The 21,590-nt window shown below is 36.5% G+C and overlaps 1 protein-coding gene across 4 annotated transcripts in view; it reads right to left on the bottom strand.

The window, feature by feature from the left end:
* The window catches only part of LOC131063486 (DNA mismatch repair protein MSH4), a 223,565-nt gene that overhangs the window by 109,922 nt on the left and 92,053 nt on the right, over positions 1–21,590 (bottom strand). For 3 of the 4 annotated variants that reach the window (XM_057997312.2, XM_057997315.2, XM_057997314.2), the window contains exons 9-11: positions 14,852–14,924; positions 14,579–14,724; positions 14,389–14,474 (exon numbers count right to left, since the gene is read on the bottom strand). In XM_057997312.2, the coding sequence (XP_057853295.2) occupies positions 14,389–14,474; positions 14,579–14,724; positions 14,852–14,924 (305 nt within the window). The remainder of the gene's footprint in view (positions 1–14,388; positions 14,475–14,578; positions 14,725–14,851; positions 14,925–21,590) is intronic. The other variant, XM_057997313.2, reaches the window with a different exon arrangement.

Below are 21,590 nucleotides of genomic sequence, written 5' to 3'. Positions count from 1 at the left end.
CCTCCCGCTGAAAAGTGGTAGAGTGATTTTACATTTAAGTTGTTCTTGCCCACTGAACAAGCGGAAGGAGTTGGCTTGCCACCTAGCATTGTACTTTCAGTTTGTCTTTGGAGCTAACAATCCGCTAATCACCATATGCTCTCACCTCACCTGCACTGGGTTCTTGGTGATCAGAAAGTGGAAGGGTTACATTTCAGAAGAATTGTATTTCTCTTTCCTAACCTTAATAGGTGCTTTGTGATGTTTAAAACTGAAAAGAAAAAAAGTAAGGGGGACATTTCATAGTTCTTGAAGCCATCATCAACATCAAAGAGAAGTTGAGGAACAAGAGCATCAAAGAGTACATGGTGCATTGGAAGAATCTCCTCATGGAATATGTTACATCTAAAGGCACAAAGATACTTGGGGATTGGGTTTCGATTCACAGGATTGGTCACAAAAAAATTGGGGATTGTGTTCATTTTGAATTCATCCATACAAAACATTTAAAATTTATGTATATAAGGATTTTCGTTGATAAATAATGAAAAAATATAGTTGTAGCGTAGAAATTAGGAATCATCAAAACAAGTAGATCAATCAAAATACAAAACATGACAACATAATCAAAGAAATACCCATTGCAATGAACCTAATCACAATGCACATTCAATAGAGGTATGAAAATGAAGCATTCAAAAGAAAAACATTAAGCAAACCAGATCCAAGATTGAATACTCCTTCCATGCGGCTCCATTGTTGTTCTTTCCTCTTCAATAGTTTTGTGGATCTCACCTACAAGTGCCCTCACAATTGAAAGCAAAAAGCTCAAGAGTACTAGAACTAAAATTTGATAGTTTGACAGCAATTCGGATTTCAAGAAGTAATTGAAGGGGATGATTGAAGAAAAATTATCCAATTTATAGAGAAATTGGAGAAATCACAAAATTGGCATGATGCAATTCAAATGGAAATTGCAAATCAATATGACAAATTATGACAAATTATGCACTTTCCATGCATAATTTGATTGATTGACAATTTGATGACAAATTATGACACATTCTATGTCAAAATTGATTGATTGTCAATTATGACAATTTATGACAAATTGAAATGTCATTCCCATAGAATTAGGAGATGAAATAGGAGGGAAAAGAAATTAGAAATTTGAGAATTTAGAAAATTGAAATTGATGAAAATTAGGAAATTGGAATTAGAAATTGATGAAAAATAGGATTTAGGAATTAGTGAATTAATTAATAATTTTTCATTTATTAATCAATTCACAAAGAAGAATAATTAGCCAATTAAATAAAGATTTAATTGTAATAAGAAGACTTAGGATTAACAAGTAATTTAGTAATCCTAGAGGAAGAAATGGCGAATTAGGTTAAATGACTAAATCATAAAACCCTAGAAGACGAATTAGAAATGCGAAAATGACAATTAGGTCTTGATTAGAGATAATTAATGTCATGATTTGATTTTGATAAATGACCAATGCGACAAAATGATTGAGAAAATGCGCCAATTAACGAGGAACAATGACAAATTGATCCAAATTGACATAATTGAGACAGACAACGATCGATGACAAATCGGTCGCAAAATGACAAAATTGACAAGTGGACAAGGATCGACAACAAAATGGATTGCAAGATGACAAGATCGAACATGACAACGGTCGATGACAAATTGATCGTAAAACGACAAGATTAAAGGATTGATGATAAATCGACAAGATTGATAAGAGGACTAAACCCTAATTAGGATTAACGATGTCCAAAATGATGACAAATGAATACGCACATTGATGCGACAGAGTAAAATTGATCAAAATCATGACTGGATAATGTTGTCGACAAGACCAAATTCGAAGACGAGATGAATGAAGAATGTAGAAGAATGACTCGATGTTTGCAAATGATAAAGACCAAGTGCGTGACATAGGAGAAATGTTAATGCAATGCAAAAACCTAAAATGAGGCAATGCGCAATTGTTAAAGTATGACTCTGCAAGCGTTGACCATTTTTGGGTGTCTACATTTTGCCCCTCTTTGAGACAATGCGATTTTAAGCGTTGTTTCAAAGAACAATAATGAAAATGCCCCAGACAATAATAATGACATATGCATGCCCCCTCGAGGAATTGGCCGGAAACATGCAGAAAAGAGGCCAATTGATCGATAAAAAATGCTAGGATCGAACGGACTGAAAATCAGATATCAGGTGCACAAGACCGCGACCAACATAAGATGGAGAGGACGCACATCCATCTATGCAATGACAAAGAGCTATAAATGGGACCAAGAGGGTGAAAATGACTCATTTGCACTAGCTAAAGAGGAGGATTTGTTGCTCTGGACAAGGACACTTGCAGACAGATGGCGAACGTTCCAATGGCGGATCACCTTGGGGAACGTGTACGCACATTCAGACGATCGGAGGACGCAGGAGTAGCGGTATGTATCTCAAAACCCATGTTTTGAATTTCATGAATTTTGATGGCTTACGGGACATTGCGGGGATGAGGAGGACAGAGGGAGCACTGAGGACAGAGGGAGCACCCAGTGACAGAGGGAGCACCCAGTGACAGAGGCACGTGCTCCTTATGACAGACAATGGACATATGTAGTTTGCCATTTTGTAGTCAGCCTGCGGGCCATACTTAGGACAGACAGTCCGATTTTGTACTCCGACATTATTATGATATGTGATATGATATGCATCGATATGATGGGATGCAATGATTTGTAGTTATTTTTTTTTTCATGTATGGATGACTTATGCACTTGTGTATGAACATGTATGAATGCATTTTTATTGATTTTTGATGTATTTATGAAATGAAATGGATAAATGTTTGATGTAATATGTGATGGAATGCAAATGTACTAACCAAATGGATGCAGGATGCATCATATGTGCTTGGATATCGGAGCACTAGACCGAACTGACTATCCGACCGGACGGAAGAAGTGTTAAGAAAAAAGAAAATGAGATAGAAGACAGTTAGAGATGATGAAAAATTTGCTTTCAGTAATGCACTTTGTAGGTGAGAACCTTTATTTTTATTTAGCAAAATGGATGCGTAGCATCATGGCATTGAAGGCCAGAGCTGAAATGCAACCCGATTTGCGAAAGACAGACACAGCATAAATGACAATCACAATCAAAGAAAGAGACCATGAGCCATCCCGGTCACTCTAAATCACTCAGTGACCTCATCGAGCAACATAGGAACATGATCGAAGCCAAAGATAAATCAATAAAAAGATAAGACTCACAAATTCAAGCAAATCAAACAAACATCTTGATCTTTATTGTCAAAAATTGAACGTGCTGTTAGGACGATCATGCTGTCTGGTTTCAGGAAATGAGGTACCCCGTCTAAGACAGGACACAGTCTGGTTTCGAGTATACCACACCCTGTATAAGACCCATGATAATGTGACAAGGACAAATGATTTGATGTCGATATTTGATTGAGATAAGACAATTGTGATCAGTTTGAATGTTTGATTTTGATTGAAAAGTTCATCTGGTAATGCATGATTTCATTAAAGCACAGTGTTTGATTGATTGCAAGTGTCGTTGGATGAATGCTCAGTGATCTGTCAATGCACAAAGGGAATACTTTATTGGGAGTTTTATACTTTTTGATGTTTTACAATTTTTTTGTGTTCATTTTTTTCAGGACTTTATTTGATTTTTATGAATTTTTTCAGGACATTATTCGATTTTTATGAATTTTCTCAGGACATTATTCGATTTTGTTTGATCTTTTTTCAGGACTTTTTGAATTTTTTCAGGACTTTTTTCAATTTTTTAAGACTTTTTTTTCAGGACTTTATTTGATTTTTTTGACTTTTTTCAAGACATTTTTTCAATTTTTTTTGGATTATTTCAGGACATTATTTGATTTTTTTGAATTATTTCAGGACATTATTTGATTTTTATGGATTTTTTTTTCAGGACATTTTTCAATTTTTATGAGATTTTTTCAGGACTTTTTTCAATTTTTATGACTTTTTTAGAGATTTTGCCCCCAGTGTCTAGCAAGGAAAGGAATATGATAGGTGAATAAATAGGCTTGCTGAAATGTTGGTGGATAGAAGGAAGATAAAGGCCTTTTATTATGGAGACAACGTGGATGCAATTTTCAAGGGCTATTGTGTGATGGGACAAGAGACTGGATATGACAATGTATAGCAATGAAATGGCATGAGGGACATGTCAAGAGGATTTTGAAACCATGTTTAAATTTTGCGGCTTTATGTCAAATCAAGATCAAGGGACAAAAAGAGTGTATGGATAGCGATAAGATATGGATAGGATAAGCAAGACCAAGAATGGATAAGGGACATGGACTGAAGGTCGGGATTGGCTACGGGATAATGGTAGAAAGTTGCAATAAGACAGGGAATATGGATGAAAGGTTGTAATAAGCAAATGGATAAATGACCAAAAGCTATGATAGACTAAAAGCTGCAAACAAGATGTGTGATGCTCATGAAGATCCTCAGCCTTGTCAAGATCAAAGGTGGAAAGAGGAAATGGACATGAGGGACAATAGGATATGAAGGGTAATGACAGGGGTATGATAGGATAATGAAGGGCAATAGGATATGGAGGAAACCTGCCCCCAAGTGTGGTGTGCAAGAATTTCATAGATTACACATGACGCCTGTTTGCCAGGTTTTAATCACGGTACTTGCCCAAGGCGCCTATTTGCCAGGTTTTCACCAGTGGACGAATTATTTTTCTTTATTTTTTTTCTTTTCTTTTGTCTTTTTTTTTTTTGATTTTTTGGTATTTTTGAGCTTTTTCAATAGAAGACGGACACATACATGATAGGGATGGAGGAAGGACTCAAGTGTCTTTTTGTTTGGATAGTAGCCTTGAGAAAAAAATGGACCATGACCTTTGAAAGTATGCTCAAAGATGTTGGTAGGATAAGGACATGGAAAATAATATGAAACTAAGGCAAGGATTTATGCAAAGGATTGGATCAAAGGGATGGAAGGATGGAAAATATGCATTGGATAATGGATAGGGTATTGGAAGAATTGGGCTTGAGTGGATGGAAATGAAGGCAAGATCGACATTGGCACACACCTTGAGGGGTGATGGACTGATGGAGGAAAAGTGGGTGTTGGATATTGAGATTTTGATGGAGGAATAGCGTGGGATTTTGGGACATAAGGGCCCAAAATTGATGAAGGAGGTGATGGAGAAATAGACTTGGAATGTTTGGATGGAGGAATAGCAACTTTGGATGCCAAGTTGGATATTTCTTTAGGCTTTTGTGCTTCAAGGAGCTTCTTAGGGATCCACATGGTTTTTGATTTTTCATGCTTTTGTGGTAAGTTAAGTGCATTGCTTGCACAAGGGATTTAGGAACCCATATATATTTTGACCTTGCTTTATTTTGCTCAGTGGGCCTTTGTGGCCTTTTTGATTTTTCTTTTTCTTTATAGATCAATTTGTTCTTTGTTTTGACATGTCGATTATATTGGACATGTTGATCCTTGAATACATGTGGATTTCTAGACTTACGACTTTTATGCTTGGCATCCAAATTGCTCGGAGGAGGGAATGAATGTTGGTGTGGACGGGAATGATATGGAGGCATGTGGGATGGATGGAAGTTTCTCCAAGATGTGTGCCTTTGCTGATGTTGCATAGGAGATGGAGGGATATATGGACCTAGAATGGATGGAAGGGATGATGGGGAAGGTGGACATTTGGATTTTGACTTTGAAGGGATACCAACGCCTTGAGTGTGATCTTTGTAGCCATGACCATTAAGATCTTCTTTAACATGAAGGGATTCTTGCTTATGGAGATCTACCCCTTTGCCTTTATCAATATTTTGACTAATAGGATACTCTTTTCTTTGGGAAGAAGATGAGAGTCCATTATGAGGTGGATGTGATATGAGAGAAATAATGAGATCTTGAAGTGGATCGGATTGCACCAAAGTGGAAGAACCCATTGTTAATGTCAGGGGTTCATGAACATCTTGCACTGACACGTTAGAATCATGAGGGGTATCAGGATCATGAGGGGGACTAGGATCATGTAGTGGACATGGTTCAATGACAGGCTCTTCAAGAGATGGAATGGGAGAAATAATGGGATCATCAAAAGAAATGCCCTCTTGGAGTGGATATGCTGGATTAGGACGTGGAGATGGAGGGACAAGTGGATCTTGTGGAGGATCTGAAGGAATGATTTGATCTTGACAAGGAGGAAGATCATTGGAATCTTCTTTAAAGGTGCTTTGCTCTTGACTTTCAATGGGATCATCGGAAAGGATGGAAGGGATATCTTGATCTTTCTGAGGAAGTGGAATGTCAATGGGATTTGAAAGGACATTTTGCTCATTAAATGGAATGGGATCCTTTGGGATTGGATGAACTGGGATATCTTGATCTTGCTCGAGGAATGGAGTGTCAATAGGACTTTGGATATGATGGACAAGAATAGGAGAATCATTATGAGTGTCTAGGGAAATGGGATCTTGGTCAACAATTGGATGGGGTGATAAGGTTTCAGGATCTTGATCTTGATTTGCTTTAGGACTCATTTCTTCGTGCTCTAAATTATCCTCTTGACATGAGGTTGGACTTTGGATATGCATGGAGGATTCTGACAAGGAATCAATGCTTTGGCATGAAGGGGATGCACTTTGAACATTTGCGATGGATTCTGGCAAGGAATCAATGGTTGAACATGAGGAAGAGGGACTGCGAATGGGGTCCTCTAAAACAGGTAATGGCAATAAAGTGCATGGTGGCATTGGGTCTTGTATTTCTGAAACATGACAAGGATGTGCATCATGAATTGGATTATCTTGGCAATCAATTATGGATAGCTCTTGGATAATTGCAGCCTTGGGTGTATTGTTTAATGAGGACAATATGGAAGGTTCTTGTGAAACTTTTAAAGGTGTAGGGATAGATGCCACTGGAGAGTCAATTTTCTTGCGGGGGGATGAGGCATTGCTAGACATAAGTGTATTATCTTTATCTTCCTCAAAAGACTCACTTAGTTTTTTCCTTAAGAGCATTGCAATAAGGCCACCTTTCTTTCGAGGTTTTGACATAGTTGGACTTGGAATTTGAACTTGTTTTTGATTTGATGTCATGTTTTGATTTTGGACTTGGTTCAATTGTTTTGACATGTTTGAAACTTGGGTTGGTGTGTGTTGCAACCTTTGTTTTTGAATGTTTGGTTGCGGTTGTTGACATTGATATGTTGATTGAACTTGAACTTGTTTTTGATTTGATGTCATTTTTTGATATTGAACTAGATGTTGATCATTTTGGTTTGACATGTTCAAAATTCGGCTTGGTGCATGTTGCAAGTTTTGTTTTTGAATTGGTGATTGTGGTTGTTGACATTGATATTCCACCATTGGTTGAACCATTTGTTGACATTGTATAGTTGGTTGGACATATTGTTGAAATTGGACCATTGATTGTGTTGGTTGCATATGTTGAACAATTGGTTGTGATGGTTGACAATCCGATTGATAGTAAACACCTTGTTCTTGTTGTGGAGGCACATAATGTTGAAATTGATGTTGTCTCCTTTTTTGTAATTGTTTCATCATCTCTATTTGCGAGAGGAGAGCTGGTATGTCTGATCGTTCAAGAAGAGATCTTACATCAATTGGCTCAAAATTTGGATTTTGACCTGGAAATTTTCGAAACATTTTGGACATTTGAGATCTTATCTTCTCACTGTTTATCACTTTTTGCTCCAATATCTCCTTTTCTTGAGCTAGTTTCTCCTCTAGTTTTTGTATTTGGACATTTAAATCATCATGATAAGTTTGACCGATATTGCCTTGTTGTTGGGCTGGATAGAATCGTGATTGCATTGTCGGTTGATATGTCAAACTTTGTTGCATCATTGGTGCTTGGAACCTTGTATCTCTTCCAAGTATCCGAATTTGTCCTTCTCAAGCAACTAGAAGGGTTTTTGGCCTCTAAAAACAAGGTGTTTAATAAGGATTTCTGTTAAGCATTACTCCTTGATGTCATGCAAGCATGATTGAGACATTAAGCCCATCAAGATACCAAACAAATGTAGTCGCGCAAGCACGATTTAGACCAAGAGGCCCTACTTAGATGTTGATATGAGAAAGAGTTTCAAGGGGCATCACTTCCCAAGTAACTACAATTCCCACGTAACACTTCCTTCAAAGCTTTCGCTCATCGGGTATTTTTTTATAGTGAGTTAGAATGCCAAGGAATTCTAGCCGTACTCACTTTGGGTCGTCCCCTTCTCACGATTATCACTCGCTTGCTAAAGCAAAGTGGTCGGGAAGGCAGGCCCTCTAATGGAGACAAACAATCAACAAGACAAGCATGATATCGAAGATCTGGATTTCTGATCACCCTATGAAGGATGAGAGCATACTCTCCTACTCCAATGTCATACTTAACAAACAAAGCAAACAAGGGTTCATTTCCACCTATTTATAAATCACTAAGTGCCTAATTAAAAATCTCAAACACACAATTTGGTTGTTTCTCCAAGGCAACCTGCAAAACCCTAGTTAGATGTTTGATTTGTTGTCTTTGACCATCGAATCTGCATAACACATGTTAGTAGTTTGATTTTTAGTCTTTGTCATGCGTATGCCAAGATCCTACATAAATAATTAGTACCCAAAATCCAAAGCATAGATGATCTGATTTATGAAAACCAGATTACAATTTCAGTCCACTTTGAGAAGGCATAACTTTCTCATCCTAGCTCCGAATTACAAACCGTTTGATGCGTTGGAAAGGTATTCAAATAATCTAGAACCAAATTTCGGAAACATCAATGATGTCTCATCATGTTTTCGGGCACCATATCTATCCAGAAATGCACCGAAGACCCTCAAAATTGCAATTTACTAAAACATATAAAAATTTTCAAGTAAAAACTGCATTTTTCACCTCTGATCTGGACTTTACACAGGCGCAGAAGTCATGACACAGGCGCAAGATGTCTAACACAAGCGCAGAATGTTTCAACACAGGCGCAAGATGTCTCAACACAGGCGCAGAATGCTTCACACAAGCGCAGAAGTGTCCAGAATGCACTACACGGCCCTGTTTTTGGGTTTTTTGACCTGCAAATCAACTTAAAAGCACTCCAAAACACAGTAGAAGGGTTAGAAGGTTAGTATTCACGTCGGGTTCACCAGTTAATGTAGCGTAGAAATTAGGAATCATCAAAACAAGTAGATCAATCAAAATACAAAACATGACAACATAATCAAAGAAATACCCATTGCAATGAACCTAATCACAATGCACATTCAATAGAGGTATGAAAATGAAGCATTCAAAAGAAAAACATTAAGCAAACCAGATCCAAGATTGAATACTCCTTCCATGCAGCTCCATTGTTGTTCTTTCCTCTTCAATAGTTTTGTGGATCTCACCTACAAGTGCCCTCACAATTGAAAGCAAAAAGCTCAAGAGTACTAGAACTAAAATTTGATAGTTTGACAGCAATTCGGATTTCAAGAAGTAATTGAAGGGGATGATTGAAGAAAAATTATCCAATTTATAGAGAAATTGGAGAAATCACAAAATTGGCATGATGCAATTCAAATGGAAATTGCAAATCAATATGACAAATTATGACAAATTATACACTTTCCATGCATAATTTGATTGATTGACAATTTGATGACAAATTATGACACATTCTATGTCAAAATTGATTGATTGTCAATTATGACAATTTATGACAAATTGAAATGTCATTCCCATATAATTAGGAGATGAAATAGGAGGGAAAAGAAATTAGAAATTTGAGAATTTAGAAAATTGAAATTGATGAAAATTAGGAAATTGGAATTAGAAATTGATGAAAAATAGGATTTAGGAATTAGTGAATTAATTAATAATTTTTCATTTATTAATCAATTCACAAAGAAGAATAATTAGCCAATTAAATAAAGATTTAATTGTAATAAGAAGACTTAGGATTAACAAGTAATTTAGTAATCCTAGAGGAAGAAATGGCGAATTAGGTTAAATGACTAAATCATAAAACCCTAGAAGACGAATTAGAAATGCGAAAATGACAATTAGGTCTTGATTAGAGATAATTAATGTCATGATTTGATTTTGATAAATGACCAATGCGACAAAATGATTGAGAAAATGCGCCAATTAACGAGGAACAATGACAAATTGATCCAAATTGACATAATTGAGACAGACAACGATCGATGACAAATCGGTCGCAAAATGACAAAATTGACAAGTGGACAAGGATCGACAACAAAATGGATTGCAAGATGACAAGATCGAACATGACAACGGTCGATGACAAATTGATCGTAAAACGACAAGATTAAAGGATTGATGATAAATCGACAAGATTGATAAGAGGACTAAACCCTAATTAGGATTAACGATGTCCAAAATGATGACAAATGAATACGCACATTGATGCAACAGAGTAAAATTGATCAAAATCATGACTGGATAATGTTGTCGACAAGACCAAATTCGAAGACGAGATGAATGAAGAATGTAGAAGAATGACTCGATGTTCGCAAATGATAAAGACCAAGTGCGTGACATAGGAGAAATGTTAATGCAACGCAAAAACCTAAAATGAGGCAATGCGCAATTGTTAAAGTATGACTCCGCAAGCGTTGACCATTTTTGGGTGTCTACAATAGTAAAATAAAATACATATATCTAATATCCATCTATATAAAGATAAATAAAAATGAAAAATGAAAAATATATTAATATGATTGTATATATAAGAAATATAAAAATACATTAATATCAAATATAAACATAAAATATATTAATATCAATGTGAATATAACTATAACTGATATTAATATTCATAATATCCATATCCATATTATTATATTTCTATATTTGTTATTTGTATATCTATATATAATATTCATTATATATTTTTAAATAGCAAATATAGATATATAAATAAGAAATACACTAATATGAAATATATATGCATATAAATTAATAACTTGTGAATAATACTCAAAATGCAACTAATGTCATAATTTGTGATTGATACTTGATCCGATTCATACAATCTATTAGGGTCATGAAAAATAGTAAGGTTGTCTTCATATATTGGAGGTCTTGCTACTTTCTCACCCTACAAATCCTTTTTCCAAGCTATTCAATCCATTCTTCTTGAATACCATTCAAAGCCTTTCCTCAAAATATAAATGCAAAACTTAGATGATATGAGATACCAAACAAACAAATTGTGAAAAGGGGATTCCAAAAATAGTTTTAGAAAGTACAAAATAATTTTTAAAATGGGCCAAACTGTTGTGGGATTGCAATAGATTTTGAAATATTGTAGAAATTATTTATGAGTTCTCCCAAGTTCATCTGGGATAAACCCATAGGCCAAATCCTAAACACTAGCCACACCATAGCTCACAACGAACTAGTATGTAGACTCAAAATAGATAATACCCAAATTGGCAAGGTAACAAGGAAAACCCAGTAACACAAGCTTGAGGGAAAGCAATTGTGGGAAGAATGAACTATCATGTTCCCTTCTTGAGAATGAAGGAAATAAGCGAAGACTTGGAGCTTATTTTTATTTCCTATACATGAAGTGACAAATAATGGAAATAATTCAATTATAGTATTTTAAGTTGGGTCCAATCATCTTTTCAAAAGGGCAACTTATATATTATTATTAAAGTAGCCATCTAAATGAAACATTATGTAATGTCCCAATTATATGCAATATTGCTTCATGAGACTTTGGCTAGTTTCTGAGTTTTCTTATATGCTCCTAGGTGTGTTGGGGAGAATTCAAAACTTCTTGGAGGATGCAAGTTTGACATTTCAGGAATTCTATTTTTGGCAATGAGCTTAGTGGACAGTATGGAGCAGTAGAACACTCTCAAAAGTGTTTTCTAACATCTAGGGTGTACTCCAAACTTCGTGGAGAGTACGTCTATTTTTAGTAAATCAATGAATTGGCTCCAATCATTATCCTAATGCATTTTCTTCATTGTGTGATCAGAATTAGATTCCTAAGTTGTTGCAGTTTTTTCCACAACTTAGGTGAGTTATTGAGCTATTAATTAATATTTCACTAATGTTGTCTGAAATGGTAAATAGATTATTTACAATGGAGACGAAAGGCTCCATAAATAACAAATTACATGACGATGTTTCTAAAACAGAAACAATCATGAATTGAGAAATGGAAAGTTTCTAATATTACAAATATGACGATTAAATATAACAATAATTACTTTAATATTGTCTACTATTAAGAAGTATTAAAAGGACAAATTAGTGTAATAGCTCAATGGAAAGGGGATTAAGAGTTTTAAAAGTTAAATGCCTGGTTAAGGGGCCTTTGGACATAAAATGTTACTATTATTTCAAAAAGGTCTTTGTTAGGGAAATAGAGTGAATTATCATATTTTAAATTAGTTTATTCCCTCTGAAAAACTATAAAAGTAGGTGTTGGGTCTCATTTAGTGGATATCTTGTTGATTGATACTATTATGCTATTGAATTGAACCTAGAAGTTCTTCCACAATCTTTTGGGAATGAAACCCCTCTTGAGATTTCTAGTTTTGGGTTTGAAAGATAATCTCTAGCTATACTGGTGTGGTTTCATCTAGAGGCCACCATAGTATAGATTAAAGCTTCAAGTTTGGTTTTGATTTGAAAATCTTTGTGGAGTTTGCTAAAATTATTTGAGGGTGATTTGAGGAGATTCTTTGTTGGTCATACACCTCATGTTAGTTATATTATTCCTTGTTAAAGTTTCATGGATAAAATTTTTGAGTTTGTTTTTTAATATGTTGTCTGGGATGCCATTATTGTTTACATTTGCAGGATGTAAAAAATTGTTTGGATACAGATTTAAGTTGTTGGAAAAGTACCATGACCCTATTACTAGTTGTACCTGGTAGCTTAGGAATTTTCAAGTTGATTCACTACCCATTTTTAGGGTATTTCTTATGGGTTGCAAGCGTCTAAATCCTTGGAGGATAGTTGCAAATTTTTTGAGTTGAACTTTTGATGTTGGCATGATTACAGGAGACCATACATGAAATAAACATTTAAGCATAAGTGACATTAATACTTGGACATTTATTTTCTTATACTTTAACTTACATTCCATGTATAATGTTAGGATGTTTGAGATGGATTTCAAATCTTTAGGACTTACAATGCAAATTCTAGTTCTGGAGGATCTTATTAGTTTTCAGACTTAATAAAATTTCAGTGATCAGGAGTTTCCAATGTGCTCTCAGTGTGAGTTCAGTTTGTTATAACATCACTTACTATGATTTTGGAGTGTGCTTGATGAAGTCTGAAGTGATATTTAAGCCTTTGCTCATGTTGGGTGTGTTAGACAAAAAACGGTGAGTTTTTTGGGGTGTTTGCTTGCTGTTCAGACCCGTAGTAGTGTATTTTCAGTGCATCAGGCTTGTACCAATGACCGCATTTAACATCACTAAGGTATATTGTTGTTGTTTCAAGTTAGGTTGGTCTATTCATGATTTGGGATACCTTTGGGGTGTTTCAGTAGTTTAATTTTCTTATTTCGTTATTAGCAGCCATCCTCATTTTGGTGATTATGATGCATATGTGCTAACTTGTAAATGTTTTGGATAATCATTCCGCCCAATGCTCTATCTTTCATACATTTACATTTGAACAGTGGATGGTAGCGCCACTAGTAAGATTTATCAAGGTTTATTGTTGATACTTGCCCCACCGAATAAGTGGTTTGTTGTTATCACCCACCACTAGATAAGTAGAAGGAGCTTGCTTTTCATTTTAATTTGTATAATCTCTCCCACTACAAGTGGATGTGCCATTTTAATTCCTGCTAAATAAGTGGATGTTTACTTTTCTATATTGCATGTATTCCATTAAATAATTGGTTTGACTGGCTTTCTGCCTAATGCATTTCTTTCAATAGTTTACTTTTAATACCTTGTAATCTGAAAAACCATATGCTCTCACCCCGCCCTTCCAAGATCTAGGTGATCAAAGAGTGGGAAAGAAGTTTTTATGTGTTTTATTTCATTTGAAAGCTAAGCCATATTTTCCCAAAAAAAGAAAAAAAGAAAATGTCACTCTTATTTTTCCATAGAAGAATGAATGGACATTTGCAAGTTCTTATTCTTAGGAACATTAAAAATTCATTTGATCAAAAGTGAATACGAAATCAGCTAGGTATGAGCAAATGGTGCATAAACACAACAGATAGGCTAATAAAAGTCAAAAATTTACTTCTAAATTATTATTTTGCAATTCAAAAGAAGTAAATGACATATAGAAGACATTTAAGCTCAATGCCAAAGATAGGGCTCTAGTGTGTAAACGAATATAAATATCACACCTAGTTTTAATAAGGCCGTACGTTTCATTTTCACAAATTGATTTGTGTATCTTGCAGAGAAGGAAGCTTTTAGCATTCTTCAAAACCTGCAAGTTTGGGACATATTGAGCAAAAATTACATTCTATGAAAACCCTAACCATTTGCTGACTGCTGTGTAATTATGTGCATAGCAGTTCAAATACCATGTACCTCTGAAAGCAAAGGCAAGGCTTCTAGAGCTTCTTTTAGAAGAACAACACTAGCCACAATCATCTGACTCCTCCTTCCACTGGTACATTTTGAAGACTCAACAGATAACTTCTTTGGTTTGAAGCAAAAGTGGCAAAGTACCCGATCTCAAACCCAAAACAATAAAAACCGAATTTGAATTCTAATGTTCACAATAAATAATTGGGCAACATTATAATTCTACCATAGAGGAAAACAACAAAGATTTGATATGTATTTAGTTTAGATACTTACCAATGTCTTTTGGAATTTTCTGCAGTACTTGAGACAACCCAAAGAAGAGGTTCTCATTGCTTGTAAGTTCATCCTACAGCATGTGTTAATCAAGTTCAGATAAATTTTTGCCAAACCTTACACAAAATATTATCTTCAGATTATTTTTTACCAAACCTTACACAAAATATTATCTTCTGATTAATTTTTACCAAACCTTACACAATATTATCTTGAACATATTTCAATCATACTGGGCCCAGAAAAAAGATCTTAGAATGTTTCTTTTTGCACATTTCCATTACAAACAAATGAATTCTGGGGTTTAACCAGAAGGCAACAATATAAGGATTTTGATCACTTCGCATTTTGAATAACTTATAAATTGTATAGTTTTTATGATTTATCCAAGACTCTTCCCATGAATTCATTTTCATCAATAGCTCCGATGGGAATTTCTACCCAAAGAATTTTCTATAGAGTACAATCAACAGAATTTTATACTTACCACTTCTGTAGTTCTTGGTTGCATTATTTAAGAATATTTCCTACAAAATCATCATTTTGCATATAATGTCAATTCTTTTCCAAGAGTAATTAATATGATGAAAGAATTTGAGGAAGATGGCATCTTTCAGTGCAAGTCAATAGTGGTTAATAAGTGACAAATGTTATCCCTTAACATTAAATCAATCTTCTGCATATGCACAAAGAAAAGTAGACAAGTAAATCCTACCACCACTTAGCAGTCTGTAGGCCATGATAATCAGCCTGGTTTTACAATACTCAAACATTGATTACTTAAATTTTCATTCAGCTATTAGATATAAACAAACATACTGCAAATGACATGGTTCTTTGGGATTTGATTACTACAGGCAGTTAACAATCTTCAACTATGGCTAGGAATTTTATCATTTATTTGAGAGCATTGATCTAGCATAGAAAAATCAATTCCAACCAAATCCCCTGATATGCATTTGAGGTCATATACACACCTTTTCCCCACCCAATAAAATTTTGACAACCCTGCTGTGCAGGCCCTCACAAGGGGAAAGAAGGAGAAGAAACACAACAGCCACAAAGAAAATTGATGCTGCAAGACATATAGTCAATCATGAGTTGACTATTGTCAAAACATTAAATTGATCTTTACTTCCCTCACATACATTCCACACAACTAGCATTTTTCTGATAGACAAAAAATAGTTGTATTGAATCTATTGATAAAAGTAGGGTATAAAAACAGCAAACAAACAATTTGCAGCCAAGGATATGTCTACACACACAAACTCAAGCTTCACAATGGTAAAACATGTAGACCAAGGAACGTTAAACCAAAAATTTGATCATATGAAAATTGTTTCTAGCATAAGCCATATACAATAGCATTATAGCAAGATCATGTGACAAATATTTGCTCAGAACTCCTGATTAGACATCATTATGTCTGGAACAGTAAAGTTTCCTCCATCATGTGCTCTATGTTGTCAAGAGAATCTGCTAGTTTTTTCTTATTATCAGCAGATATCACATGTATTGTTAGCTGAGGTTATGAAACAGAGACTGGAGCCGTCCAGATCTTATCCAGTGGTTGTGTTAGGCCGGGTTTAACCTCCATAGCTTCCATTGGTCATTTTCTTTTGTTTGTTGATTCTGTAGCCATGAATATTTCTTCTTGGCTCTTGAGAACATTCTGCTAGACAAGCTCAATAAGTTTTGCATTCTTGATAGCAAACTGGGATGCTTCTGCACATCCATGCATGTAAGCTACGCTTGTTGACAAGTGACAGTTTTAAGAAAGACTAGCTTTGAGTTAATTTCAATAAAACACTTTCTTCTACCCACCTCCTGAGAATGGCGAGGTTGTGAAGTAAGATGCCATGCTTGATGCAAGGCAGGTTAAGCTGTTGGTAAGTGTTGTGTGTTGCACACGCTCCCTGTCGCCGACAGGGTTGCCCTCTTTTTGGTCTTTTCGCCTTCGCCCTGTTGAGTTTTGCATAGGGTGTCTCGTGTCTTTTTTGAACATAAGCCTGGGAATCCGCAGGGTGAGTTTAACGTTTGGGCATTAAAATTTCAAAAGATCGCTTAAGCAGGTAAAACACTAAGTCTGAAGCTTCACAGTGTTCCTTTTTTTGACTTGTAAAATCACCTAAGTTAGGTGAGAAATGGCAGAAGCTTGCAAAATTCCCCAATTATGATGAAGCGTCTAAAGGTCGCAGAAGGACCCAAAATGCCGATTTTCGCCAAAAGGATATAGAAGGGAGAAAAAAATTTTAAAGTGTCAAAAGTTGACAAAATCTCCCAGAATCCCGAAATTCGCACTAAGGGGGAAAATTACAAGAGTTTTAAAAAAAGTTTGCAAAGTGGCTAAAATCCCCGAAGTTTGCAAAGTGGCTAAAATCTCCGACGTTTGCAAAAGTGCCCAAAATTCCGAAATTCTCCATAAAGGGGTGAAAATGTCAAAGTTTTTAAACCTTTCAAAACTGCCCAAAATCCCGAAATTCGCCATAAATGAGTGAAAATGTCAAAGTTTTTAAACCTTTCAAAAGTGCCCAAAATCCCGAAACTCGCCATAAAGAGGTGAAAATGTCAAAGTTTTTTAAACCTTTCAAAAGTGCCCAAAATCCGAAATTCGCCATAAAGGGGTGAAAATGTCAAAGTTTTTAAACCTTTCAAAACTGCCCAAAATCCCGAAATTCGCCATAAAGGGGTAAAAATGTCAGTTTTTAAACCTTTCAAAAGTGCCCAAAATCTCAAAATTCACCATAAAGGGGTGAAAATGTCGAAGTTTTTAAAACCTTTCAAAAGTGCCCAAACTCCCGAAATTCGCCGTAAAGGGGTGAAAATATCAAAGTTTTTAAACCTTTCAAAAGTGCCCAAAATCCCGAAATTCGCCATAAAGGGGCGAAAATGTTAAAATTTTAAAAACCTTGCAATTGCTCTCAAACCCCCCGAAAATGTGAAAATAAAATAGTAAGGCGTTAACTTAAAGTTTGCGGAAGTGCCATTTAGGCCGAATTTCGAAAACGTCTAAGTATGAACTTTTTTAAAAACTTTTTGAATGCCCCTCTTGCCCGAAATTGCCAGGAACAACTAAATTCGCGGAAGGAGTAAAAGCGTTAAAGCTTGGGAAATTTTCAAATCACCCTCCAGGCGTTAAATTTAATGTTTGTTAAATTAATTTTAATTTTTCAAATTAATTTATTAAAATGGGATTAATGGTTTGCAAGTCGCAGGAGGCCATCACAGAGAACTAGGCGAAGGCCTGAAAATGCAAATCGAAGAGGGATCGCAACCAAGGCCAAGCATTGGAAGCTGGAGGAGAAAAGATGCAGTGCAGGATCAAAGCGATGAAGCACTAGGAAGCGTGCCACACGGGCAACAAGTTAAAGTTCACCACCAAAGACCGAAGAACACTCTGAATGCAACAATCATGCATTCTCAGGAAAAGTACACAGCTGGATTTAACTCCAGAAGTTCAGTTTCTGTAAACTGAAACTAATTTATTGTAAAACTGCATGTGGGTCCCGCACAGGATATTTTTGTGGACAGTTATGTCCAACTACCAGATAGACTCAAATTGAATCCAAATAGTGACAGGTAGTTGGGATAGTAGTTGGATAGATGACTAAGAGTTTAATGGGCATGGGTTAAGGCTGCCAACTTTTGGATGGCAGGTTGCAGCCCTTGGATGCAGTCAATCCTAGCCTCTGATTCAATATTGTAAAAACTATAAAAGGTAGAGGCCTTTCTTTTGTAAAGGGTTAGATAGTTAGACAGTTAAAGAATTTTGTAGTTGGATTTTAGAGTTAGAATAGATTAGATTTTAAGCATAGCATGGAGATGCTGCAGAAATTGTTGTAATAGCAGCTAAAGCAAATATATGAACATTGAAGGATGGTGTTTGTTGTCTTTGTTTTATTCTATTTGCATGGTTTCTTTTAGCTGGTTAAATTTTAGAGTGCAGGGATTTTAATGGCGAAGTGTGGAGGGGTATTTGATGCATTTCTGGTTCATACCATTGGGGGTCTACTAATTGTAGGTAACAGTGCATGGTTAGTTTGAACCCAAAATGTGCTTAGTTCAACTGCAGGTGTTCGTCTTAGGCTGCGCCAGAATTGGGTGCCTAAAACGAGTGTCTCCGGTCTAAAAATCCTTCATCCCTTGGAGCTTGCACCGTTTTTGTCTAGGTGTGATGGTATCTCTGGCGAAACAAGAACTGGTTTATCGAAATCTATCTACCCGCTGCATCTGTTGTTATCATCCTTGTCCTTAGGCTTCCTGAACCCTTCCCGTTTTTATTTTATTTTGTAGTCTGAGAATCACAGCAGACCACCTTGTTGCAAAATCGTAAGTCCCCTTGTGTTCCCAGGAAAACACATCGATCACTAAGTAATCCTGCAGTCAAGACCTGACAATCAAAACCTTGAGGTCGTCCCCATTGATCAAAGAAACAACATTAGGGATTTCCTTATCTCAAGAGAGGATAGGATACTCGGCGAGATCATTCTATTCTGCGTTGGCCGGATGAAGTCGTAGTTCCACAATTTCAGACACGTCAACAGAATTGGCACTAGAAGGAGGGCTTTGTCAGGATCCAGGCAGCAAGTTGAGTCCATTGAGACCTTTTAAATGCTATACTTGGGATATGCAAGATCCCTGTTAAACCAGAAAAGCCAAAAAATCAGAAAACCTGAAAATACCAAAAATATTTCTGAGTCAGTATGTTGAGTCGATCGCTTCATGAAGGCTGTTCGCAGTCCGAAATTTTTCAGATCTAGCAGAGGTTGAGTTTGCAACTATAACCCAAGCGGTTGTTCGAATTTGCATCTATAGCTCATTGCAGAATTCATGGCACCACAATGCACGATGAACTGAATTGCTTGACATTTTTGTCAAGGGTCGAGCTCGCATTGCAGGGGCAGATATTCTTTTGGGATATCCCCAAACTAGAGAAGTTAGCACAGCCGGATATTCCCAGTCCTCTGTCCAGCATCAATGAGTTTACAAGTTTTAAGAATTTGATTGAGAACCAGTTTGGTCTCGAAGAGGAGTTATACTTGGAGAGCGTGTTGTTGCCTTGGTGGTGAAGAATTCACCGCACCCCACACTCAGAATTCACTTGCTCATTATGCATGGAGGCAGTCAGTCAAGTTAAAGCCCAATTTGGACTGCCGGAAGAACCAGAGGAGAGCATCACTAGCAAAGTGTGGAGTGCCTACCTTGCTGCAGACGAGTATAGACGATCGCAAAATCAATGCAGCGCCACACTCCCCGATGATGAAAGGATGGAGTTGCCAATTGCTAAGCAAGATGAACCGATCAATCAGACCAAGGCAACAGATGAATTTATTATCCCTACAACTGATGAGGACAGTGTTCAAAAGGACGATCAAGTGAGCTTTGTGGATCAGCCACAGGTTGAAGAGCAGTTTGCAGTAGCCTCACCAATGGACGATGCAGTCCAAGAGTCCGTCAAGGATGTTTTTGAGGGCCAATTAATCGAACGATCCCTGCTGTTTGAAGACAGGCTGGCAGAGGTGCCTAAGGCTGCATTGTTTGCACAATATGAAGATGCACCAGCAGATGATGCACCCCTCTACCCTGAGTCAAGTTCAGTTTTGAGATCAATAGTCAACCTGCGCCACCCGATGAAAAATCTGATGATGATTTGCACACTCGGAACTGTACCAAGATGCTGCACCACCAATGGCGACCTCCTGATATAGCTGTTGGAGCCTTCCCACCGCACAACCCATCGTACAATACTTTGCATGACTCAGAATCGCACCAGGTTGTTTCTTTCCCTCCTGTTGTTTTTGAATATTCTGGGAAAACAACCTATAAATGGATTAACCACGGACCTAATGAACTTCCCCAACTGATAATTTTGCCCAATGTCCTAGTTAAATTCGAGAGTGGTCAATTGAAAATTTTCTTTTCAGAATACAAAGACAAACAAGCCAAACTGAGAACTGTTCCCACTGCCTTGTTACTGCTGCATATACTGAGAAATCATCATGGATCGGGAACGCATGTATATAACCCGGATTTTGTACAGTCGGTCTTTTCTTGTACATAGTTAGTCTAGGTTATATTTCCTGTTTTAAGAGTAGTTTGTTTTCTGTTTTCTGTTTAGTTTTCCTATTTTCCTGCTTCAGTTTCGTTTGCTTTTTCGTAGTATAGGTGTCCTTTCAGAAGAAGAAGTCTCCCTGTCAGTTTTTGTAGGGGTTTGTTTGCTTTTCCCAGCACTGGTGTACGAAGTCGGAAAAAAAATTCCGGCTCATTTCTTGTATGCCGACTTTGGTAGAGCACCTAATTGACGGTTGCCCCCGTAGTTGGTCCATTTTGGTTTAAGGCTTAGTCAGTCAAAAAATTTAGTTGCTTACTGCGTCTTGTCGCCAATGTTGTGATCACTGCACTTTTAAACGCTTAAAACGCTTAAGTTTGTCGTTTTTTCAAAGGGAGGTCAATGCAAGTGAAAAAATCTGAAGCTCTGCTTCAGCGACCACTGTAACGCTCAATCCCACGTAGGCTTCACTGCTTACCAGCCAAGGTGAAAAAGTGAAAATAAAAGAGAAAAATCAAAAGAAAAGAAATTGAAAAGCAAAGAAATATCAAGTTGCTTGGCTTTGGGAATGCAGACACCTCTGCCGATTTTCAACAAGAAAATTTATCAGGAATGGAGCAATCTCTGTGAGGTTACAGGCGATAACTCCGCTGGGGCTGTAGACGCTTGCTGGTAGCGGGGCTCTAT

This window comes from Cryptomeria japonica, chromosome 6 (genome assembly GCF_030272615.1).
Source record: "Cryptomeria japonica chromosome 6, Sugi_1.0, whole genome shotgun sequence".
Lineage (NCBI taxonomy): Eukaryota > Viridiplantae > Streptophyta > Pinopsida > Cupressales > Cupressaceae > Cryptomeria > Cryptomeria japonica.
The sequence above is the reverse complement of the archived record's forward strand: the minus strand, read 5'-3'. Positions and strand labels throughout refer to the sequence as shown.